The sequence below is a fragment of the Passer domesticus genome, chromosome 3 (assembly GCF_036417665.1).
Source record: "Passer domesticus isolate bPasDom1 chromosome 3, bPasDom1.hap1, whole genome shotgun sequence".
Lineage (NCBI taxonomy): Eukaryota > Metazoa > Chordata > Aves > Passeriformes > Passeridae > Passer > Passer domesticus.
The window spans coordinates 27,071,324-27,098,549 of NC_087476.1; the positions used below are offsets into that span (position 1 = coordinate 27,071,324).

A 27,226-nucleotide genomic window follows, 5' to 3' on the forward strand; every position below is an offset into this window, starting at 1 on the left:
TTGAAAATTTTAGAAATTAAGTGACTTACTGTTTATTTCCATTTAGATGAATTGAATAATAACATTTCCATTTATATAAATACAATGAAAACAACATAATTGATGGATTTATAACAATACTTTTCTCCTAAGGGAAATAACTCTGTTGAGCTTCATGTAGGCTATTCCATTCAGAGCAGCATTAAGGGTGCATTAACATGTGTTGTCTTCTACCAGCAAGCACAGCAATTCTTCCATTTGCTAGCACAGTGAATTAAAAATGCTTAGTCACCTGCTGGGATTACAATCTCTGATTAAAAGTAAATAAACCAAAAATCTTGATTTTGTCCTCAAGCATAACCTAAATGTTGTAGAAACTCTGAACTAATAGCAGGTTTACATAAAGATTTAGACATTTACAGGATACATTTTTTGGGAGCAATTACTGGTATTTGTTGATTTTTCTGTTACTCCTGAAAAAAAAAGGTCCACAAAAACTACATAAAACCTGCGGAATGAACACAGTATAAACTAAGCTCCTATTACTAGCTATTTGAAAGACCATTTTTCTAATGACAGATAAACCTATCTGTCCACTGCAAAATTTACTCCTCTGAACCTGGTCACAGCTACTGTCAGGGGTAAAATGCTGAACAAGAGGGAGAGCTGTCTGACTGGCAGGTGCATTCTTGTCTCTGCTGAAAGCACAGATTTCCAGCTGTGGAAGTTTCACATCCCCTTTCTGATGAGAAGCTACTCTTTTTCTCTAAAATAGAATCACAGCAGTGTGCTTTAAATGAAATTTTATGAGCGCAAGTAATGCAGCGTTGCTTCATTTTTTGGTTGACATTCTAATCTGCAGAGGAGAAAGGAAAGCTACTTGGTAGGCTGATTTCTCTCTGGTTCATTTGCTAATTTTTCACAGGATGTCAGCCTTTGCAGTGTTGTTCTGGATGTTTTGCTTCTAGATGGTGCCTGACTGTGCTCGTGCCAGCGCTGCTTCCAGGCACCCCGCAGCTCTCTGCCTTTCCACAAAAGCAAGGAAGAGTTTGCTGGGGCTGGTTAGTGGGGCAAACATCTGCAGCTGCGCTCACAAGCCGTTCAGGCTGCTGCTGTGAATAAGCAATGACATTGTCTCAATGAATTTTAACTAAAACACTATTTGAATAAAGAGCTGGGAAGCATTTAAAGTAAAATAGTAATTGAGGTGTTGAAAGTTTTGACAAAGTGTAACAAAAATATATCAGGCAAAACTTGATTCAGTGTTGCTCTGCAACAAGGCCACAATTCTATATTTGTTTTTATTCTTTTTAATTTCCCAGCCTGTCACTGCCTCTCAGGTCAATAATGCACACAAAGATCTTCTAACTTGCTGCAAGCATCAACACATTGTTTTTAATCTTACAATGAGCTCAAAAAGCTGAGCTTTAAAGGTCTGCAAGCTTGTGCTTCATAGCTGAGTGCATGTAAACTTGAAATGCTTGTCTAAACATAGACATTAGTGTAATGTGAAGTCTTGTTTATTGTATGTTATATTGTTTGTCACCCCTGAGATGTATGATGAACTGAATGGCAGGAGTATAGTACTTAGAGGTCATGTTCAATGTTATGTTATTAAACCAAAAACACACATACCCAGACCAGCTGTTCTTCCTTCTCCCATACACTCTCCTCTATCCAGCAAGAGCCTGAAACTATCAGTATGTGAAGTTAGAGGCACTGCAGCTTAAAAAGTTAACAAAACATCTGGGATGCCCTGGTCTGCCTGACCTGGCAGTGAGAGGCTCAGCCTCGACAGGGCTGAGCTGTGTGCTGCCAGTTTAGCCCCTGCACCAGGGCCAGGAGAGTTGTTCTGCCTGAAGAAAGGAAGGCTCTGGGGAATCTGGCCAATTTGTAAAAATACCTAAGGGAGAATGAGAGGGGAAAGGATGGAAGCAGATGCTTCTTATTGGTGGCCAGAACACACAGCAATGAACACAAACTGAAATGTAAGAAATTCCACCTAAATTTAAGAGTGCTTTTTTTTTTTTTTTTTTTTTTTTAGGGTCATCTATTTATATAATGGACTTCAAACTGAGACCTGTAAAGACAGCAGACTTTTCCCCCAAGCAATTCATTATCAGGCTGATGGCAGATGTGTCTACAGAAGCACTCTGACATTTCCCATGAAGCAGGTGGATGAGACAAGCAATGGCACGGGAGTCCCCATGATATGATAGCATCTCCACTTCCTATATCTTCTGGTACTTACGCACTTAACATTTTATTACTGGAGTAATGGATTTAGCCTTATCTGATATGAGTAGGATAAGGCAGTTTGTATTTTTATCTTGTCCATAAAGTAGTTTGTGCTGGGAAGCAACTGATTTTCTTCGTAGTTTTCTTCAGTGTACATCTGCCATTTTTCTTAGGTTGTGACAGAACATTATTTTAAGGGAACATTTTAGAATTTGGAGACAAAATAAGGATTTTTCAAGAGCATTAGCATGCATGGTATAATATAATTTCAAAGTTTATGAAACTGAAAACAACTGCACTTCATGGAAATGGTTGAAACAGGAATAAATACCTAGTACCTTGAATGCAATTTGGCAGGAATTAATAAAGCCTTTTACAGGCTGTTTATTTCACTGTTCACAACCATGTCAAGCAGAGTACTTTAAATGGCATCTCACTGATTTCAATGAATCCACAGAGCAGTGTATCTGTGCACTTACCCTCCTGGAGACACCATTTACATCACTCAACACAGTAATTGGGAAAACAATTCAAGAGGTTTCCAGATATGGATTGTTTATATTCTGCAGTTTTTATGTGAATCTGTTTTCCTCACTCATGATAATTTTTGTTTTAGTTGGAAGTGCTGGGGGTCAGTTTTCTGAATACAGATGATATATTCTCAGGCATATCTCTTAAAAAAAATAAATTTTCAGTGTATGTTCCAGACTGTGAGCCCATCTTCCTTCTCCTGCAAGCCACAACATTTGATAGCAGAATTCAGTGATACTGTAGTTGCAGCTTTCCATTAAAAATTCACAACTGGAATAACATCATTATTTGTAACTGCTTTTGCACAAACAGAATCTCATTTAATGGTGCAAACTCTTAGCAATGCAAAAAATATATTCAATATACAATGCTGTCAAGGATGTGAGAATGAAATTAACAGCTATAATGAAGTTGATGAAAGCTCTGTTTACAGATATGAAGAAAAATGTAAACTCCAGGTTACATAGTGGGGCTAGATATGGGAAGAAATGTCAGTTACAGACAGATGAAAGTGGAAAGAGGAAAAGCAAATACATGTACTGAGACATATTCCTGTTGTTTCTTCTGAAGCATATAGATTCCATGTACTTTGCAATGGATAAATAAGTAATTGCAACAACAATATGTTGAAAGTTTAATAGAAAAAACCTTTCTAAACTAGACATTGAAGTGAGTGTTCCTTAATTGATACTTGAAGAACACCCTTAGTCCCTTAGTTTAGGACAATTGTTAAAACAATGGTTTTGCTAAAACTGAAGAACTGAATTTCCAAATCCAGTCATGTATTTCTTGGCTTGCTTGAAGAAATAAGGGACCATTAAATCTTTCAGTAGTTCACACTGATCTTTACTTAAGTGTAAACAATTACATGTACCAATGATCCAATCATTAAACTCAAAAAAAAATATAAAAGGAAAGAAGTCAAACTACTGAACACTGAGTGGACCAGTGTGCAAATCTTACACTTTCTGAAGTTTAAATAAATCTCAAATCTGTGTGAACTTCAGCTTTCTCTTCTACATTTAGTCAATAATCACAGTTGGAAAACCACTTACCAGTTTCATCTTAGCTGCTATTTAGAAAAAGAGCACTTGAAAGGCCTAAGCACTGCATCTTTTTGTTGATTTCTGCAACTACTTTTGTTTCTTGGAACTGATGGTTTTGAAAGGAAATAAATACTTTCATTCTCTCTTTTAAGATTATTTCAGCAGATGAAAAATATTATTTTGGTGTTTTTTTGTTGTTTTTAATATGACACTGTACTTAAAGTTTCCTTCTGAAAAGGCTCTGTAAAATTAGAATATAAGTATTCTGTTCCAGTCCTAAATGGCTGAGTAAATTCTACTGTATAAATTGAGCTCCTGTCACAGAGATGCTATGACAGCTCCCTCAAAAATCACAATTCCAGAATGGAGTCACTACTGGTCACCAAAGATTCTATCTAAGTTCAAGCAGTTCATCACCTCATTGATGCCATCCATAATTTAGACTACAAAATGCATGAACTACCTATGCAATATTATTGCACAATGTGTCTGTGAGGAATAGAGGAGGAGCACTTCTTGATCCTGAATATACAATTGATTTCCTAAGCAATAATTCATTCAGGCAAGACTTCTGCATAGTAGTTTTTAGGGCTATAGTAGCCAAACTTTGGTCTTTGTCCACAATGAATATTCTCCAGACGGTAGTACCCTGCATTGACTAGACAAAAACCTTTAAATGCTTCAAGAGATATACTTAAAAAAAAAAACACAGTGGAAAAATACAAATCTGTACTCATGTAAATATTCTAGCCCAAGGGATGGGTAACCATATGTGAACACTCTTCCTTTATCTATTCAACCCAGTCAATGCTTATTCCATGCAGGACACAACAAACTTTGTTTTGGTGAGTTCTTACAGCACTTCTGGAAGGTGTTTATAATTCCAACAAGCTAAGGACAGAACTGAAGTCAAGAATTTGATAAACCAGAAGAGTGCTATTATCACTGATCTGAGGAATAAAAACAGAAAGAAAGGATGTACCAATACTGGACCTGTATTTTACAGTCTCATCTCAACAACTTCTGGGAATATTTAGGAGATATTCTCTCTGACACACACGAGTAAAATAGAGGCATTCTCAGATCCTCAAAAGTGTGAGGAGGACTCTTAAGACAATCAAGACGCTTTCAGAAATGAACTGCAGGCTAGAAAATCAAAGTACCCTGATTACATTAGAGATAAAGTGCGGTTTTGAGAGTACATGCTTTGCTTTTAGAGGTCTCACATAAGAATAGTTCAGGCCTTTAAATGATTTTTACAGATGAAAAGCCTTATTTCTTTTAGGATTAGTTTCCCCATGTGCTGAAAATAGTTCTTACCAGCTTAATAAAAGTAGGGAAGATTTACATTTCTGGTTTTGACTGGGATAGAGCTATAGTACCAACTGTGTGTCTATGTTTTGTATTCCTACTGAGAACAGTGTTGGTAATATAGAGATGTTTTAGCTGCTGCCACACAGTGTTTGCACACAGTCAAGGCCTTTCCTGCTCCTCACCCCACGGCACCAGCAAGCAGGCTGGGAGTGTACAAGGAGTTGAAAGGGCACACAGCCTGATCCCCACTGCCCAAAGGGACACCCCATCAAAATCAGCTGATTGTGCTGTGTCACAATCAGCATATAAAGCTGGGTGAAGGAGAAGGAACATTTGGACTGATGGCATTTGTCTTCCCAAGTCAATGCTGCAAGTGGTGGAGCAGTGCTTTCCTGGAGGTGGCTGAGCCTCCACCTGCCTGTGGGAAGTGGTGAATTCCCGGTTTTGCTTTGTTTGTCCGCCGTTTAGCTTTACCTACTGAACTGTCTTTATCTCCACAAGTTTTCTTACTTATACATTTTGGATTTCTCCCCCATCCCACCAGGGAGGGCTGAACAAGTGGCTGAGTGGGGGTTAGTTGCCAGCTGGGTTTAAACCATGATATTTTACAAATATTACTTAAGATTCCTGGATAGAAAGAATTTTTCTATTCAAGGACTCTGTTACTGGAGAGAAATAGAAATTTAAAAAAGCATTCTGTATCACGCACTATAGAAATTAACATAAAAGGTGTCCTGAAAGCAAGATGAGAATAATATGTAGAAATTATTAGTACAGAAGGAGTTAAAAATGCAGAGTACTGTTATGTATCATCTAGTCTTTCTTCCAGACTTAATTTCTAATTATATCTTAATGCTGGAGAATGGCTGACATGCATAAACACAAACATCATTTATTCATCAGTAATTTGGCATTTAATTAAAATATTACTGCATTCTCATTGAGTGCATAAGAAAGAGTGTTGTAAATATGACAGGTCAAAAAATCTCTGCAATATTAAATGAGAGAATGAAAAAATACCCTACTTGAAGCTTTCTAAATAGAATTTACAAAATAAGGAACTAATAGACTTCATGTAATTTTTTTTCTGGGAGGAAGAAATGATTTTACGATCAATAAAGTGCATGACAGATGAGGGAGTAAACAATAGCCCACCGTTAAACTGGGTATAGGGGTTTACTTAGGAACTGATGAGAATAGAGCTGTTACCCTAGTTTATCTCGTGCGCTCTTTTGTGCCCTCAGTTCCCCCATGCCCTGTTATGTTCTCTGAGTTTCCCCTTTCACTTCTAGTAGGGAGGTTGCTGGTGGTCTGGGAAGCTTGAGTGGAAAGTCATGTTGATTCACATTGAGCTGCTGTCTGTAGTAATTGGTCTTGACTCCTGCCAGCCATGGTCCCTGTGCATCCTCTGGTATTCATCCCCAGGCACCTCTTTTATCTTCAGTAGCCTTCACTACTTCCAGGATCTTTCTTCCAGCCAGGAGGTTTACCTTCTTTCCTGGCCAGCCTTAAGTCATCTGAGACCTCAACTTTTAGCCAAAACTGATGATAAATTATGAGAGTGGCTGCTGAGCTCTTCTGTCACCTGTCTTGGGTGAATCCCATCTGGCCACCAGACTTCAGAGTGCCTAAGTGGCTCAGCAGGTCACTAATTACTTCCTTCTGGATTATAGGGGATCTATTCTGCCCCTACCAGCTCAGGCAGCTGCTTGCCCTGAGAATAACTGGTCTTTCTGTTAAAGACTGAGGTAATGAAGGAGTTAAGTACCTCAGACTTTTCCTCTTTCTAGGTGACAATGTTCCCCTCCAAGGAAATGGAGATTTTCCTTGGACCTTCTTTTGCTGCTAATGTATTTATGAAAACGCTTTTTATTACCTTTCACAGCAGTGGCCAGATTGAATTCTAGCGGCACTTTTGCCTCTCTAATTTTCTCTCAACATGACCTAATGATATCCTTGTACTCTTCGTGAGTTGCCTGCCCCTTCTTCCAGAGGTCTTAAACAGTCTTTTTGTCTTAAGGTCCTGTGAAAGCCAGGCCACCCTTCTTCCCCACTGGCTCATCTCTTGGGACGTAAGGTTAACCTCCTCTTTGTTATCAAGAGGACCACTTTGTTATTAAAGACTGTCTTCTAAGGGACTTTCTGAAATAGAGTACTGAAGAGGCACCCAAAGTCTACCCTCTGTAAGTTCAAGGTAGAGGTTTAGTTGATCTTCTACCTTACTTCCCTGGGAATTGAAAACTCTACCATTTCATGGTTTCCCCAGACAGCCTCTGACCATCAATAGTCTCTCTGTGCAGAAATACATTGTGAGATCAGCCTCCTAAATTATGCTTTTATCTCATGTCACTTTATTAACTGCAGGCTTCAGGGTCTGCTATTATTGTTTGGTCCAGATACTGTCGAAGTGTACAACCACTCATATTGATTGAAGTAGAAGGTTTCTGTTTAAGAATTAAAAACTTCAGTTTTGGAAATTCAAATGTGTGTCCTTTTATCTGCTGGCTGCTATTGTTTACAATTTAATATTTTCTTTTCCCCTAGAACAATATAATATTTTAGCATGTCCCAGTGTAAGATGCAATGCTGGTAGGTGACTTCCCCTTCTTGAAACGACTGCAAGGGTACACTAAACAATGTTATGTTCTTACTAGCAGGATCTTCCTAAAGGAAGACTGCTAAATGCTGATATAAGTAATATTTATCTTTCATACAATTGGAAAACTATTTGAATTTTGCCCCACATATGTTTTTGTAACACTCTGACTTTACCTGAGAGTGAACAAATACTGTAACTATGATGTTGAGAGCACCAAGAAGAACCATAAATAACAAAGTAATTAAGAAGTTTGATACTTATGACTTCATGTTCAATCTCTTTTTGATTCCTAATTCTCCAAGGCATCAAAATGCCACCCAATATAGTCTTTCTCCTCCTAAATATTTGAAGAAATTTCATCAACAAATAAAACTCTAGGACAGAATTTGCTTTGTCAAACATTATCTGCCTAAGAGATTTGCAACTTGGCTGAGATGGCCACCATGGTTCTCCCAGTAAACAATCTATATGCAGAGAGGTATCTCCAGCTCATCACATTTTAAGAAAAGTAACCAATTTTCTCCATTGACTAGAGATGGTACTAAATAAAACAACTGCGATGAGTGAGGAAAGATTCCTACTTCTGCTCACTATGCCAAACTTAAAATCATTTGAGTTTTGATTGTATAGCTGAAAAACATCTCAAACCACTTTTACGTATTGAAAACACATCCTGAGGACATTTCCTATCATATGCCTTTGCATCAGAGAATGGAGCTTACCTTACTTTTTTACAACCTAAAGTAATCTCCCTAACATTTTAAGCAGCTTAAGTTTGCAACGAGAGACTGCCGTTACTTTACACGTGTAACAGAATGTGACTCTAACCTAGGAAAATCTTAAAACATGGAGAGATAGTAACAGGAAACATTATCAAGACTGAGAAGTTTTATTTTTAGTGTGAAAAACTGGAAGAAAAAATAACAGTCCACAAACAAGAAATAAGGAAACTCCAGATGCCTTCTCAGCAGATTTGTGTCTTCCAACATGTGAGCAATATTCAAAACTGCACAGGAAATAAGATCAAGTGCAGTAGAAGAACATGCCACTGCTCTGCATTAAACTATTCACTTTTGATTAAGATTATGAATAATTAAGGAATAGCTAAGGAGTTGACTTTCATTGATGTATATCATTTGACAGAAAAATATTATAAATGGGTTATTCACACCCTCCCATCTTCTTATCAACCCAAAGGTTGTGAGAGGGCAAGATCACAGTGAAGTAGAAAACATAATGAACTAAAACTCTGTTATATTGAAATTATCAGGTGGCCATGCTGTTCCAGAGTAACACTGGAAATTTTAGATATTTTTCATCCATTGATGCTAACAGCTTTTTATCTTAAACACTACCTGAACCCAACTACTATGTCATTGATGAGTTGGGTTCCCAGCTATGACTTGTCAATAGGCAACACCACTTGTAAAACTAATTGTTCCTTCCTACTACAAAGCAAGTCTCAAAACAAGAGTGAAAAAGAAACCTGAGGCAAATCTAGGAGATTATTCTCAATGGCAGACAATACATCTCATTTTTACATTCAAACTGAGCTATATTTTAAGCCACTCTTTCTTAAGTAACTTTAAATCATGAAGGACAGCTATGTTTAAAGCATTGACATTAGTGATTCAGCAGGTATTGTATCAAAGCAGGTCAGATTTAATAATATCAACCAAATGCTCATCATTGTATTAACAAAACAACCTTATGAATGCAGTCAGGCAGTTAAAAGATATAAGATGTATGTTTTGCTTACTTTCTTAATTAAAAAATAAAAAAACCAAACTTGCTTTCCTTGTGAAAAATTTAAACAACTCATTCAGTAATCAAGACTTAAAATATCTAAGCTATAGATTTAAATTATGAAAATAAAATGCACCAAGGTAAGTAGACTGTGCTTTGCCATTTGCAAAGGTCTTAGGAGGGCTTTGGAGGTACAAAGGTACCTTCTAATGTAAAAAATAGTAATTTTATTCAATTAATCCAACTTGATAAAAATCTGTCAAAGGTTGCAGGGACATGTTCCCAAATTTGAGAATTTACCATAGTCTGTTTATATTAGAAAGTTATTCTGAGGGGAAAAGGTTATTTATTGTAAATAAAACTAATCTAACTTGCAACCAGAACTACCTCACCACTTAAGAGATCTGAATGTAGCCAAATTTTTTTCATAGACTTTAATTCAGTCATGAATACTTTATATCTTCTGGTTTATGAAATGTATTTTTAAATTGATAAATGCTGGAAGCCAGTCACTGATGTCACACTTGTGTTTATAGTGCTCAGAAGAGATTTAATAATTTCCTATCATTTCCATACCATACTTACTCAATTTTATAACATCAGTGAACTATGTTAGACAGTTAGTTCTAAGAAATTAATGCATTTTCAATTGACTAATGTAATTTGGCCTCCAGCCTTCATCCTTGCAGATGTAAAAATCTCACATTATATCTCACTATTTAAATAAGGATTTTTTGGCAGTAAAGGAATGCCAAATCCCTTTTTTTTTGTAAAGTAGGACTTTTTATGGGTTCTAGAATTCAGCATCATCTCCTCTCTACCTCTTAATTTTAGCATGGGTATGGAGAGGGAAAATGGAGAAATCTGGCTTCAGAAAACTGGTCAGAAGTGCATAGATCTCAAAAAATTAATGCACTGCATAGAGACAGGTGTTTTCTTAAAATTAATTTTATTTATGTTCATGTTTTCTTTTTGGCACTGTTAGCAGTTTTAACAGCTCATGGTTTTATGAGCTGAAAACCTTCCTTCTCCCCATACATAGATAAATTACCTTAGATTCCTGCTATGGCCAACCACTGCTTTATTGTAACTTCAGAGTTTCAAAAGAAATCTGTATACCCATAACTAATACTGTGTCTAGAAATTTGCCAATGACTTTAGAAATATGTGGGTATGAGCTGAATGAGAGTAAACAAATCCCAAACTTATCTTTATATTATATATGTAATTTTGAGCAAATTTTCAAAAATATACATGAAAATGTACAAATACCTACAGTTTAGCACAGATGAAGCAGCATTTCACTATTCTCTGAATGTTCTACACATTACAGAACTTGGTCTTCTAAGAGTCGGAATTTTTTCTTTTTTATAACTATTCATTTTAAAGTTTACACATATATTCTCAATTTCTTATGCTTCTGATTCCTGCTTTTCACATGCCAGTGCATTTGAAAGTAAAAAAAGGGACTTTTCTATTCTCACAAATATATCAAGGTCTGTCTTGAGTTTTAGTTATATTTCTGAAGAATTTTTTCTTTAGCCGAGAGCTGCAATTTCATTTTTAAAGAAAGAGAGAGAAAAAAGGAAAGGATACAACAGGATTTAAAGCTGTTCTTTTTCTGAATAGTTATTTCAACAACAATCAATAGCGTTGGGGTTTTTTAACTGTTATACCAGTGTTTTAAGGCTGCAGGGGGCACTGATGCACTGTTTATCTACAGTACTGCAGAGCAAGAGTCAGACAGGACATGATTAAACAGTCCTGCAGGTTACAGATTCAGAAAAAAACATATAAACTATTTATAATCAATTTAGGTCTTGAGAAATTAGGCAATTGTAAAATATTTATATGAGTTTTGGAGGGAAATTCATGTTTCTTTTGCTGGTTAATATATTTGTTTTTCTGCTGCAATCCAGTGGTTGTGGAGATAAGAATGTTTTCTTAACTTTACAGCCAAGGTCCTTTGAAGGATGATATATCTTTCTAGTCTTGCATTACTTATTATTGCAACCTTAAACAAACAATCCCTGTCCTGCACAGAAAATAAAATTTTGCTTAGCAGCTCTCCAGAGAAGCCCATTTGTTCACTGTAAGCAATAACTTCCTCATATATTAATCAGCCAATATATATACTACCTGATTCACCAAGTCACTTAGGTAAGAATTTATTGCAATAAGAAATAATTATATTTGTAAAGAAATAATTACATATTAGTTCAGTTTATTTAATATTTTCTGTTATAGAACCTAGGAGTGAGGGCATCTAAGATGCAGAGATTTCTTGATAATAAGAATGTAAGACAACTTATGACTCAGCAACACACATCAGATATGCAGCCATGTCTCATCATGTGTTTTTCATTTATTCTTTACTGCTTATTTATTCTTTAATTCCTTTCTGCACATAATCACTTTTTTTTTTTTTTTTTTTTTTTTTAATGCAGGTTACATTACAGGTCAATCTCTTCTGTTCTTCTCAGGTCTTAGCATTTCCTGCATTTACAACTGTACTAAGGTATGGCTGCTTAGAGAACCCTTTCTAGAAAGACATGAAGAATAATCTTAAAGCAACAGGAAGAAGCCACCACTTCAATTGGTACTTTGGACCAATTATCTTCACTTATACCATTTTGGGGGGTTATAGCTATTTTGGGGGGTTATTACCAATTCAGGCCTTCAGTTACAAATTTCATCCATTGCTTCTAACATGCTGGTCTCTGCAGAGCTAAAGAAACCTACTCTGCATCCTGTGCTTCTCTCCATTAAAGAAGGGTGCTACCTTTGTATACACCATAATCCCCACAGTCATACTTCAGCAAAAAAACTGAGACACTGAATTACTAAAGTATCTTTCTGCATCCATTTTTATAAAAAATATCACCAATTTCTTTGCCGGTTTTTGAATTATATCTTTCACCTTTTATGGTTTCTAGGTTCTGCTGCATTGCACATCAGGACACAATGAAATACAGTACGACCAATATCACAATCAATAGGGTACACAGAAAGAAAATTGTTCTCCTCCTTTCTTGCTCACACACACAGAAATCACATTAGTCATTTGGCTCCAGAAGCTTACTTTGAGTTGCATGTCTAATTAACTAAAAGTAACTCTTCAGGACATTGCTCTCCCATTGCGGTTTAGCCTGTTTAAAGTAATTCAGATATGAAGCTTTGTACAAAATGAATTTAAAAAAAGTTACTAATATTGCCTTTTTTTCAGGCTTTTCAACTAAATCTGCAATGTTTGAGCAATTTTAGATGAGCTTTATTTTAATTTAAATACCTTTTAAGGTATTTAAGTCAATTAAGTCAATTGCATATAATAGATCAAATTTTGATTTTTACAATACATAACTTTGTAAAGAATTTATTTTTGATTTCAAGAATATAAGAGACATTTTAAAAAAATTCCCATTTTAAAAATTTTGATTCCCAATGATTTTTTGACTTGAAACAAACCATTATTATAAAAACTTCTCTGCCAAAGAGAAGTTCAAACAGTCTTTTTAATTATGGAAAAGATACAAAATAAAGGAATATTACTTGTGATGGATTTTATTTTCTAGAAAAACACACAAGGTTTTATGATGATGATTGTTTCACTTTCAGCTTTGTTAAATAAAATTTTTCTAAACACACAAATACTTTATAAGTCACAGAGTCCATGGTCTATTCAGCAACACAGTGAAGGACATAGAATGGATACCAGCAGAATGCTGCCAGACAGAACAAAACTGAACTTCCAAACTTTTCTCTTGTCATTCTGGCTGTTAGCAGTTGAATGTAACTCTGAAGATTTCTTATTACTTCTGTACAAAATTTAAAAGTCAAAGAGAAAGTGTTATACCAATTCAAGTTTGCAGTAGGCAAATAATTTCTTTCAGAGTGACTTTCATTCTCACTGATTCTCTCTAATACGTCTCTCTTCACAATGCAGCCTGGTATAATACCAGGAGCAACTGCAGCTCCATTATGAGGCACTTTCTGCACATAACTCGGAAGTCATGGAAACCTGCTCCAAAGTTTAATTATTTCTGAGTATATAGAAAACACTTCTCCATTTCCAGGTTTCTGTAATTGGAATGACAGCAAATGCTAGCACTAAAGTTAAGTGTGACTGTAATTCAATAGAGAAAGCATGCAAGACAATTTCCTTTTCCATTTGTTTGTTTTTAGACAATTCATCATCTTATATACTTAGCCTTAACCACTGCTCATAATATATGCAAGACTAGATATATAGGGCAATATTCTTAAAGCAAAATTTTGTCAAACTATACATGCACCCATCTTTAAAACCATGTTTTAAGTGGGCAGAACAAAACGGAGATTATTTTTTCTATTCTAAGAACGTAGAAGAAAAGGATTTTATTATTCACATACCTGTTTGGCTAGAAGCCCAAGTAATTATTCCAGGAAGCTACTGAACCCTATCACTTAATGTCTTGTGTCACTAAGATAACTTTTCTTAAGAATTTAGGTAAAGTTTTCAGAGCATTTCAATGGCTATGACACATGATATTATTAATACTGTGAAAAACATATGTAGCAAAATTTTAAAAACTTTGAAAAATAGCTGTAAATTTAGCTTCTATTGTGTGAATGTGCACAAGTTTTACAGTAAAGTTGATATGTTCTCAACCTTCTTAATTCTTGGAAATGCCTTCTATTTTAACATTAATAATATTATTTTGTTTTAGGGGGAAGCTGTGCTGAAATCTAAAATGAAAAAGTTACATTAATTAATGAAAAATGTAGAAAATATATTTATAGATCATAAATCTTTAAAATATATTTTCTTCTGCTTTTCTATGCTTTTGTATTTCAAAAGCTAGTAATGTTCAACCACTGTGATTTTTTTGGACAGAATTTCCAGGGAAATATAGATATTCAAAACAATTTGGCAAAAGGAAATTAACACTGTTGATAACCTAGAACAACCCAAATTTGTAGCAATTTTCAGTGTTTCTGGAACTATGATCCTTGATATAAAAACATTCTCCTTTACTGTAGCTAAAAATATACAGCTGAAATCCTACACCTCTCCAACCATTAAATAACCACATAATCCACAGGTAAGAAAGTCTGATAGAATGCCTTAAGGCTTTTAAACTATCTCAGCAGCCTTCTAATTCTGATCGGTCCTGACAGTGAGGAAGCTCCAGGTATGGAGGATTCATTCACTGTGCTGTCCTTTGGACTGTGATGCCTCCCAGAATTTCCCCGTGCTGGTCCACTGAGCTCTTTCACATCCTTAACTCTCTTACCTCTTTCATAAGAACTTGTCATGACCCAGTGAAGAGACATCTGACAGGCAATCTCTCTCACTTCCATGATTTGGGAATGTGCTTTGGACGGATACAGCAACTTTATACACCAAGCACAGTTTGTGGCGCTTTGAATCTACTGCGCGATGTAAATAAGCCATAGCAGGTGGAGACTCTTGAGGTAACAGAAGTCTTTAACTCATATTTTTCCTTCCTAAAATACTTTGAATCTGAATCATAAAGGATTTGGGTTGGAGAGGATCTTAAGGACCAGTTAGCTCCACCTCTCCAGCGTCATTGGCCAGGCCCTCCCACTAGACCCGGCAGCACAAAGTCTGATTAAACCTGGCCTTGAAAAGTTCCAGAGATGGGGCATCCACGGCTCCTCTGGACAACCTGTTCTAGTGCCTCACCACCCTCATAGAAAATACTTTTTTCCTAACACCTGCTCTAAATCTTCAGTTTAAAGCCAGTCCCTCTTTTCACTACATGCCCTAATAAAAAGTCCCTCCTCAGCCTTCTTGGAAACACCCTTCAGGCACTGGAGTGTCCAATAAGGTCTTCCCTGAGCCCTCCCTTCTCCAGGCTAAACAGACCCAACTCTCTCAATCTGCCTTCCTAGAAGAGGTGTTCCAGCCCTCTGATTAATGTAGTGGCCTCCTCTGGATTTGTTCAAATGGGTCCATGTCATTCTTGTGTTAGGCACCCCAGGGCTGGATGCATACTGTGAACAAATTTGGTTCTAAAATATGAGTGTTCCGCTAAAAGTGACCCACTGTGGTCCCTCCCAGCCTCACCTATCCTGTGTTTCTGTGAATGTGTGATTTTATGACTCATGAAGGGACCAGTTTATATGCAATGGTTTAGCATTTGAGGTGAAAAAACTTTATAAATTCCAGTAGTCAATTTAGTAGTCTAGAGTAAGAATCACCAGCAGCTGGAGACATTAAATATTATATAAATGAACAAAAATAGATCCAAAGTCGTGACTGGAGTGCAAAACCACCCCATCAATGGAGCCTCTTGTGTTAATACATTAAATCAATACCTTATAAAATAATGAAGTACACATAAGCAGAAGTAGAAATTTCATTTATAAAAATAACTGTGAGTCCTATTCACAAAAATATTTCCTTTTTCACAGTTGTGTCAGAGTGTTTTCCAAAATATTTGACTGTGATATTATTTATTTTTAGTAACACACTGTCTCAGGCATTGTATGCATACCTCGACATATGCCTCCTTACTTACAAATGCCTCCTTGATAAATGTGAAACAAAAAAACATGGTATCTTTTAATACTTGTCTTATTTGTATCCATGCAAGTACCTGGCAATTTCAGCAGAAATCACAATCTCGTTACAATTCTTCATTACAGACACTAATGGACAATAACTGCCACTGAATTCTGTTGACAGAATTAAGAAACAATTTTCTCTGGATATAATGCATATGCCTTGAGTTAGAGAGGCATAATTAAGGTCAAGATAAACATCACCAAGTACAATTAGTAATCTCTAAATAAAGAGTTTTCCTAAAGAAGATTAATAATAGTTTTGTGGTATGCTGATGACAAACAATCTTTTCCAAGAACAAGTAGAGAAATGTAATGTTTGCAAACACACATTATCTCACCTGAATATATCTGACACATGGATTTATCTAATATCCATCAGAAACTATTTTCACAGAATACTTCAAAAGATTGCGATAAAGGGCTTGTATAACATTTTACAGTGATTTTGAGTATTTATAACAGTAGGGAAGTTTACATATGTCACTTGTTTATTTCTTCCTTTTTTTCTTTTCTTTTTTTTTTTAACACTGAGGTCTATCACTGAAAAGTCATTATCTATACAGGAATGCGAGAAGAAGAAGAAAAGGTAAAAGAGGAATAGAATTCATATATGCACAGAGAGCAGAAAGGAAATTGTACAGGATGGCAAAACTCACAAAGGAAAAGAAAATATTGAAAACAAATGCAAAAGATAAAGGAAATCAAGAAGGGCAAACCCAGTAAAAGGATGAAAGCATATGAAAGCAAGCCAGGGCCTGGAAAAGGAGTGAGAGGCAAACACACAGAAAAGTTATCAGTGAGCAAAAGCAATAGATGAGAGAGAGGAAAAAGTAACAAAATAAATGCATAAAGAAGATCAAATTCTTGTTATCACGCTCTATGTTAGAATTGTAGAGAAATGTTATTAACATAATATCGAGCATCATGCATGTGGTGAATACAAATGAATGATATTTTTGAAGCTTTAACTTCAGTTCTGTAATTCAGAAAACATTTAGTCCAATCTCCATTTTAACCAGAGAAAGCTCACAAAACCTGTTGAATAAATAAAACTAAGTAGTGCCAGTATCCTTCGTTTAATAATTTTCTACTATAATGTTGATGGGCACTGCGTATTCCTGTAATTTTTTTTTGTGATTCAGAATTAAGTGCATAACTTTAAACTCTTGAGGAGAAGATAAAATGCAGATAATGTAAGAAGTAAGATGTTGGGATGTAAGATTTTAACTGGTAGTCTCTCACATACAACAGAAGCTACATGTTTTTTATAGGATCTTGCATTTATTAATAAACTAAGATGTAAGTGAACAGAAGAGCTTAAGCTTGAACTCTGTGATTTCCCTTTTGATTTTGAGCCAGCTTGTACTTTTGATGTTAAATTTTTCAATTCGGGTGGATTCATATGAAGAAACTCTTCAAGCTGACCTGAATCATCTATGGATACTTAGGATGAGCTCTAAAATACAGCATGCACCAGCATAACCACTTGGAAAGTGGAATGGTAACAGTAGGACTTTGACAATTGACTGAAAAATAACTTTCAGCAGATGAACTTTCCCCTTTTTAAAGTATGCAGTTCATTCTGAAGACAGAAGTCAAACACCTTCAGATGCCTGGTGTCAGATGCTCTGAGTTGTGATGTTTTATAATATACTGAAAACCAGGAAGTTCTACAGTGGAAAAAATGCTGAGATATTGCACAGGAGACTGATTTCATAAAGGTGTTGTGGTCTGTGGGGATTCCTGTAAAATATCACAGAAAACTACAGAATGGAAAAGGGAGTATTCACACATCAGGAAATGGTTTGGAGTGTGTTGGAAAGTGCATGACTGAGGCAAAAGTGGAACTGAGGGCTTACTGAAAACATGTAGAGCTCTCCAAAGTGTATTGCATAGCTCCTGAGAAAATTGCCATATATTAGGAGACCCATCAGTCCTCTTGATGGAATGGACCTTGGGTAATGCACTTTCAAGAGCCTCTTTCCAAAATGCAAATAACAATCAGAGTTTTTGCTGAAATAAAGCTCAGTTTAAGCCTAGAAACACATATTAAGATAAATTAATAAGAAAACAAAATATTTTAAAAAATCTACCACAGTTCTGTCCAATGGGCCGTAATGAAGAATTTAACTTATTAGCTTTTCTCCGAGAATCCATTTCACTGTTGTACATTTGCATCCATCAGTAAGACTTCTCTTAGAAAAACGGTTAACAGTATTTTTCTGTTTCATAGATATGATTCTTTCTTTTTTTAATGAAAAAACAGGGCTTGGATAGGTACAGCTATATATGCATATGTATATGTGTATATTTTCTGTGTGTGTGTTTGGAACCTTTGAATTTAGTACATGCAGTAAACTGTTACAGTAAACACTTACAGCAATATATAGCAGTCATAGTTCCCAGGCACTAAAACAGAAATGAACTGCAGTAAACACCAGCTTTTAATACTGGGACTCAAAGCTTCATTTATATCTGTCATGTGAACTCTGTCTGGAAGTGATAGTCATTTATCCTGCAAATCTATTCCAGTAACATTTTCTGAAACACTTGAAGAATCTTTATATTGCATTAACACATTCCAAGTATCTTCCTTCAGAAGAAGAAAAAAAATAGAGATTTCATTTCTTAAAAAATGTTATCAGGGATCCTTTATTTTCAATTGTCCTTCTACTACTACTATTGTTTGTTATATAATCTCCTTCAAAAGTACCTATATATTGATAACTCTAAGGTATAATTTAAAGACAATCATAACATAAACTTTGACAAGATTTACATAACTATATAGTCTAGCATAATTCTAGAAAACTACCTGTTGGAGGATTACCTTTACTAATTGATACAATTTCAATATAACCTCTCTTGAAAACCAAAGCTGCATAGCTCAGAGTACTTTATGGCTGCCATATTGCTCTCAGAGAGTCAAACTCCTCCTGCCTATGCCATTATTCTGCCATTTCCTGTTTCACCTTGGTTACGTTGAATGGCAGGGAGTTCTGGTGAGCTCTGAGCACACTTCATCCCTCCTACCTGCTCTCTGTCCTTGTAGTATTGTGTAATAGTGTACTTATTAACACAATGCTTAAACAATGATGCATGTGAATAGCAGAAGGATCTGGGCCAGATTAACTGAGTTAAAGCCACATATCTGAAATCTCAGTGCTTCTGAGCATGCACAGAAATCTTGCATCTTTCAGAATGATAAGGATTATTGCAAGTATCTGGTCTTTAATCATATCAAATTGCCTGGTGCTGCCTGTATCAATAATCCTCTTTAATTTAAGCAGAATTTAACTCCTGTTGCCAAAATGACATGAAAGGTAATTTCCATGATGCCCCCATTTCCAATTTTGCTCTACCAAGTTAAAAAAATTCTCTCTCCCTTGTGGTGTATTACATTTGCATTAAAAATATGAATTTTAAAAGAACAAATAACATTCTTGCCATAAATATAGCATTTTAGATTGTAGATAGTCAGATATGTATGCCAATGAAACTAATATTATGGTGTAATTTTTTGCATTTCTTAATTCTGAATATTCTTTAAACAGTAATGTAAATCTCTGAGGTAAGGGACATGCAGTATATAATATCCTGTGAAAGGTACTGTCTTGTTCTGATGTAGTGATTTCAATACCTTAGAGAAGGTAAATGAACTATGTCTAAAATAAGTTTTTGCAAGCTCTTGATATTCCTTGCACATATCAGATCATCATTTTAGTATTTTAAAATACAAATAGATACAGTTAGAAAGATGGCAGAACACAGCTGAGTAAATTTCAATCCTATGAAAAAATCATAAGCTTAAAATTTACTCACAAACCCATACATTTTAAGAAGTGTCAGCATGACCACAATAAGGAAGTAATCCATGCAGCTGGAGCACCAACAAGGACAAAACCCAGCAGGATAATTTAATGGCACTAGAGCATGCTAAATATGTAAAAGCAGGACATTCAATAGTATTATAAATCTACAAATAGGTGATGATAAGTAGAAAGCCAATTAAAGAAAAACCACCACAGTAAGAACAGAAACAGTGCCACTGAGTGACAAGTTCAAGGTTGTTCTTGCAGAAGAAATTGGATTGCTTTGTCTGCCACACTGTAGAGCTCTCTGCTACTATTAAGCAGCTCCAAATGTAGCAATACTACATCTGCAGAACCATGCAAATTTGAAAATAAAATATAAATTACACCATGCTTTTTAGTAGTCACTGCTACTCATTTGCAAAGTATATAATCTATTATTTCCCTATTTAAACAACTTTCTTCAATCACTTTCTCCTTGCTTCTCAAAACAAATCCATCTTCCCCAAAAGCCTGTCTTGCAAAAGGGGAATGACAGCTGAGCTTCATAGGTGCTTTTAGGGAAGAAGACTATATTTAAAGGCTGATGATGTCAAGATGAGTGTGGGTTATACCTAAAGTGAAAATCAAAACATGACGTTAGCTGCCAGGTGTGAGCAGCCATGAAATTTGTGTCACAGGGCAGGAATGAGTAAGGAGAATGTCTGCCAGGCCACCAAGCAGTCCATTCCTATGGCGTTTTCTCCCCATCAAGGGAAATTCAGAATAATTTCAAATATCTGTTAAAATTAATCTGAATGTCACTAGACTAAGTACAACAATTTCCATTGTTGCAATTCAGCTTTTCCCAGACAGGAATAACTGTGACTTGGACCAGGATGGTGTCAGGTCTGTGTGGACTGCATGGGGCTGGACACTGTTAGACATATCTGCAGCATTCTGAAGAAGCAGGGAGGGAGAGGGAACATGTTCCTTAGCACAGAGCATTGAGAAGGCCCATTGTTCTTTCAACAACCTTTTATGTAAAAGATTATATCCACAGTTCATCTGTACAAAGTCATGTCATTTTACTCACCTAATCAGAAACATATGCACAATAAGTATTTGCAAGAAAATGTCCTAGACTGTAATCTCTGAGTTCTCATTCAAATAAAGCAATCTTTAATGTCTGTATTATACAGTATGAGCCATATTTTTTGCTGATTAACTTTGAAGGGTAGAATCAGAATCAATACAAAACTCAATAAATCTTGGTGCATAGTTCTATAGATTATAATATAACAGATAACACAGCATTCTATAATAACGAAAATTTAAAAGGAACAAAGCTATTATTTTACAAGCCACCTCTTTCAGGTCTGTATCCCTCTGTCTGTGTTATATACACAGACTGGACAAAGCTGTTCTCATTGCTTTTTTTTTTTGCTTGTTGAAGGTTATTGATACTTAATAGAATGGTTATATAAAATCTTCAATAGGACAAACTGTCAAAAAGCTGAAGGGTGTAAGCACTTGTATCAATGAGAGTATTATTAAAGGGAATGAAAGAAAGTAGAAAAGACAGTAACAGTCCTGATTTTTAACTTATACTGTTTTTACCTGGTAGTTTAAAAACCAGAACTGCCTCTTGCCTGTGATTTAGGACATCAAAGCTCTAATGCATATGCAAAATAGAGAAAAAATTCCTAATCTAGTAACCAGAGGAGACAGCAGAGATGGTTTATGATTTTTTTTCACCATGATTCTTTAAAGTTAATACCTGAATGAAAGACATGAAATAGCTTCCCCACTTGCTTTCAACCTTATGAATTTCTGTTTTGAACAGAGGCATAGTTTCACACACGAGAGTTCATGCCCTCATTTGGGAAGACACCATAGCTCTGACTAGGAAAATTTCTGGTGAAACACTGTAGAGGAAGGCAGGAGAGGAGACATTGTTTCTTTGTTATTTGCGGTTTATCACAACAAAGGCCAGGGTTTTCTTTTTTGTGCAGGATTTAGACCCACTACCATTTGCTAAATGCACTTAGAGAACATATTCCAAGCAAAATGCTTTGGGGAACTTGAAGGGTACAAAGATTTATTTCTTCATCAAACTTGGACAAGGAGATGACACTGAGCTGCTGTTCTAAATAAAAATGGTGGCCGGTCTCTGCAAGCATAACAAATTGAATTTTGTGTCCAAAGTTTTATTGGCAAAAGTTTAAATGCCTGGGACTTGGGGCAGATAATTTGTTAGACAGTCGGTTTACTGTTGTACCTTTGTAACTTTGAGTGAGATGTGTGCTCATTAAGGGGTTAGAGGTGGAGGTGAGTGCAGGGTTCAGATCTCACCGATCTTTAACTAATGATCTAGCGGGTTACCACCAGCTTTTGAGGACACGCACATGAACATTAACTGACCTATTCTATAAATTCTAGGGAAAAAAGTCTTATGCTAAAAGCCATATATAATGTCCTCCAGGAATCTAGGACATGTGCATCCTATGACTGAAATTATATTCTCTCCCGAAAGACTTCATTATCTAAAAATGCAATTCACCTCTGTTTTCCTTTGCTTTCCACTTTGCCATGTTCAAACCCATCATATTCCAGAATAGAATCCTAATGTACACCACTTCCAGTGTATGGCTTTTATTTCAATCAATGCATGACCAACAGCAATGTGAACATGCAAAACTGAAATCAATTGGTGTTTTTAAATGTATTCAGAAACAATGCTTTCCAGCATTTCTCACAATCTCTTGTAGAGTAAATGTGGCATCACCTTGTCCATATTTGTTACAAGACTAATGAAAGTCCCAAAGACACAAGTAATACACAACCAGCACATCTCCCCACTTCCCAGTCCTGTATTTTCATGCAGATCATCTTTCTTAGTACACTGTTTCAGCATTCAGGGTGTGACAACTCACTCCAAATAAGCTATCAAGTTTAATTGAACTACTCTGAAAAAAATAAAATCTTCCATTAAGAAAATGCTTTAAAAGCATTAAAGAAAGCAAGATATCTGTCTCTCTGGGGATTTTTTTTTTCTGTAGCCATTGTTGAAATTATCTAAAATGGTCACCTTGTGTAAGGAAGAAAGCAAAATCAGCACAAAAAATTCCTTAGGATTTGGAAAGGCATAGAGGGCAGTTTACCTGCAATTGTCAACATTACTTCTTCCCACAGCATTAGAGAAGCTGAAAGGTCCGACGTTATTGATTTGTACGACTTTTATACAGCCAGTGAAATTGTAGACAGGTCCAGAAACCTATAAAAGAAAAAATGCACACAGTTCTTTTTCTTGTTGACATTGCGATCAAGGTATTTATTTTTCTATGGAGGAATACAGGTCATGGGGAATGGTAAACAGGGAAGATTTGAAATTTGTAAGTGTATTACTTCCCTGCTTAAAAGATTTTCTAGCACCCTTAATCATGTTTCAAAGATGCCTAAGGAACTACTGAAAATACGAATCACTGCAGGAGCACTGAAAACACAGAGAACAGTAAGCTGTTATGCACTGCCAAGGATTCATTTTTAACAATGAAGTCAGGTTTAGATAGTTGCAGAAAGAAAAAAAAAAACAAAACATATTTTCAGGAACAATTTGCTGAAAGCATAATGGAAAGCATTAAATGCTTTTTTTAAAGCCCAACAGGAGCATTAAGCCTGCTAGAAAAGCTTTAGGGATAATAGACCAGCTAAGTGAAAAGGGAATGTTCAAAGAGACAAGGCTCTAGCAGGAAATGTAAATGACTCACCAAATCAAAATTTAACGAAGAGTAGCTCTGGGAGGTTCCAGTGACTGAACCCCTTTTTTGTTGGGGTAGATCAGAGACCCGTCTCAAATTGACTTACTTCTAGAAAATGTTTTTTAAAAAAACCCAAAAAGTGAACAGTGGCAAAAAAGGAGAAAGATCAAGCAGTGTTTCTTTCCAGGGATTCTTATGGAAAATTACTGTGGCCATCTCTTAAAATGGCATCCAAACCATGGGAATAGTAGACATGGATTTTTGGGGGAAGGGGAGGGGGCTTGGGTTTTTGCTTTGTATGATTCTGAAAATGGGAACAAGACTAGGGCATGCAAGGACATACCTCAAACTACAGATCAGTAAGTCCCAATTCCATTCAAGAAAGTGATTATGAATTACACTGAAGACCAGAATTAACATACATGTAAATGAATGTAATATACAGGGGAATAGTTGAGAGGGTTTCCGAAAAGAGAAATTGTAACTCACAGAAGGAGCACTGACTATGAGAAAAAGGATGCCTTGGCACATAGTCTTTGATTTCCATAGAAATTTAACAAGTTTCTGTGTTAAAAGATTCTAAAGTAACTCAGTCTCCCTGGGATAACAAGGAAGGCCTTCAATAAATTAGAAGACTGGTTAAAACAGAAGCAGAAAAATTGTGAGCAAATGGTGAGGTTTCTTAATATGGAGAGTCCCTAGAAATTCTCTCTGCAAGTCTGTATTAGGGTCTGTGATCTTCAACGTATTTGAGTGGCTTAATGTTTTCTGCACTACTCAGGATAGCAAAACCAAAATCCTGAGAACAGGATTTCACAATGCTCAAAAGTGTCACAATGTGCAAAATTATAAGGCATGTAAGGATGATTATACATATGAGAGTTTCTGAGCAGAGTAACTGTATAGACCAGGGATCTTCAGTCAGGAAAACTCACTGTCAATGACAGACAGAAAAGAGCAGTATACAGATGAATACAGTTTTCAGTTTCTCAACATACAGAATCAAAATTACATGAAATGACATAAATTAGTGCGAAGATGAAAACAAGGTAAGGGGTTTGCTTTTCATGCAACTCAACATTAAATTGTGGAACTCTGCCATATCATGTTGTGGATGGTACAAGTGTAAATGTGGTTAAAAATCAATCATATTAAAGGGAAGAAGAGCTGTCTCCCTCCTCACAGACAGATAGGTTGCACTAGTACAATACAGCTGAAGCAAGGAGAATTGCTTTTCTGTGTACTGCTCAACAACTCTGGAACATAACACAGTGTGCCATGCCATACACTATAAACAGAATGATCTTCCAACCCATGGGAGGGCTCAAAGAGTTTACTAATAGTTTATTGTTTATTTCCTTAGCAGCAAAGGCTTACAGGAAATGAAGACTTTAAAAAAGATATATTATTGCACTGCAAAAATGTAGAAAGTTATGTAACCATCTATAAGGCGGCATTTAAAGTCAACACAGTTCAAATGTGGCAAAGGGAAGATGGTTGCTCTGTGGAATAAACACAGAGGATTACAATGAAGCTTCCTGGAACTTAAAAAGAAACAAAAATCTTATTAAAGAACTGGATGTGAACACTCTCGTCCAAGTTAAATTTGTCCATTAAGAAAACAATCCTATTTGATATTCCACAAGGGCTGGCAGAGGTTATTCATATGGATTACAAACAATAGAGCACTCTTTCTCTTCCTCTTTTTCCAGCCACTCTGACATGGAAATAAGTGTGATGGACTGCCAAGATGGACATACACTCAGCAGCCTGCTTTTGCTGCCATCATTATAATAAGATATAACAGATAATCTTTGAAGATGCCTTGCCCTACTAAGCTTCACATTTTAATTTTTATAAGAGATGCTTCTTATTTATTACCCCAGCCTTTTATAAATAGTAAATAAAATAATTTTCAGTTGAACAGGATGAAGGATCTGTTATAAATTTACTATGAACACAGACAGAAATGGTTACAGGATTCTGAGCTGGAAACTACATGGGACCTGTAACATTGCCCCCCACCAACCCCTGCCAAAATAGTCCTTTTTCTTGGGATTGTAAAAATGAACAAACAAAAGAGAAAACAAAAGAAATCAATAAATCCAAAGGGCAGGTACAATAAGATTTTATGATAGCTACTGTGCCAAGTTCATCCAAGAGCCTGGTATAGGGAAAATTCACTATGTCAGCCTATGGTTCATTTTGCACACTGAAGAGCAAATTAGTTTGGAAATCAACATTTAGCTGCATAGTTCCCCAAACAGTATAACAGTGAATATTTTAACAACATGGTTTCCTTTCTCTCACTACTGGCTGACTCCCTAATAATTTCTCTTGCATTGATATGGGTATATTTTGAAGGTAATGTATTCCTGTAAATCAATCTTAAAATTATTATTTTTTTCCTTTTTAACTATAACTACATTATAAATATTTTGGTCAAATAGTTACTTGCATTTGTTCTGCCATGCTATCTCTACAAAAAATCAATATCTTAGAGATATATAGGAATAAGAGCTTTTGGTATATATAATTAAAATAAGCGACTTTTATTCTTCTACATTTTAGAAGAGATACCTTTTGTGTATAGCAGAATATTAAAATGTAGACTTCACATATAGTTGAGTTCCCTTCCATTTGCAAAAATACATTAATATGCTGACAAACTGTAACACTTAAATTGTCTGAAAATGTCAGGGCCAGAGCAACACCAGAAATTTAGTTTAATAAAATTTGCTATTCACAATCTATTCAGATATGTTTGACATATAGTAACCATGCTCTTTAAACGCCCTTTATACTTGACAAAAATGAGTACTGATACTTACCTTGTAGGAAAAGTTCACACATATATGCCAAATAATTTATTAACATCCCTTACTGACTAGCCCAAATTAAGCTGCTGCTAGATAGAATTAACCTAGAATGAGTTCCTAATGAAATGAACTTACATGCTGTCAATTCACTACTGATTCATAAATAATATAATGAATTTTTGGCTTATGATCTGAGTATTTATTTGAAAAGTATGATTAACTGGAAAGAACACAAAGCATAGCACAATCTTTCCTCATTTGTCTCCAGTCAAGATAAATGTTATGTATCTTAAATATTCTCACAATAGATATTACAGTGTACCAGAATACACTATTTTGTAATCTTCCACATCTTTATGATTCCTGAAATATGTCTGATTTTGGAGTCTGATTTGTAGAATTCTCATCAATATTGCATAAATGCAATATTTCAAACTTAAATAAAATAACTCAGGTGCACAGTTTGGAATACTCAAATAAAATTTGAACTTGTTTTTACTAAAACCATGGTGAACCATTTGGAAATTAATAACTCAAAAATCACCTCAACTTAGGTAACAACGTCTTTACTCCAGTTTTGTTTTCTGCAAGTGATTAGAATAATATGAAACAGTCATAATAACCTTGACATTAAGCAAGCTATAATTTAACCTCTGTCTTTTCTTTCAATTTGCCATGAAAATTTGTCTAACCATCTCAGTTGTAAGCTCTTGAAGCCTACTGCAACTGAACTTCAATATCAATCCAACTAAAGGAAAATATGAAAATCAAAAGAAATATTTAAAAAAACCAAACCAAAGAAAAAACCCACATCTAAGTTCCACGGGTTGTG

The 27,226-nt window shown here is 35.6% G+C and overlaps 1 protein-coding gene across 5 annotated transcripts in view; it reads right to left on the reverse strand.

Annotated features, from left to right (window-relative positions):
• The window catches only part of EYS (eyes shut homolog), a 797,842-nt gene that overhangs the window by 190,899 nt on the left and 579,717 nt on the right, over window positions 1-27,226 (reverse strand). For all 5 annotated transcript variants that reach the window (XM_064412283.1, XM_064412282.1, XM_064412281.1 and 2 more), the window contains one exon: window positions 22,979-23,091. In XM_064412283.1, the coding sequence (XP_064268353.1) occupies window positions 22,979-23,091 (113 nt within the window). The remainder of the gene's footprint in view (window positions 1-22,978; window positions 23,092-27,226) is intronic.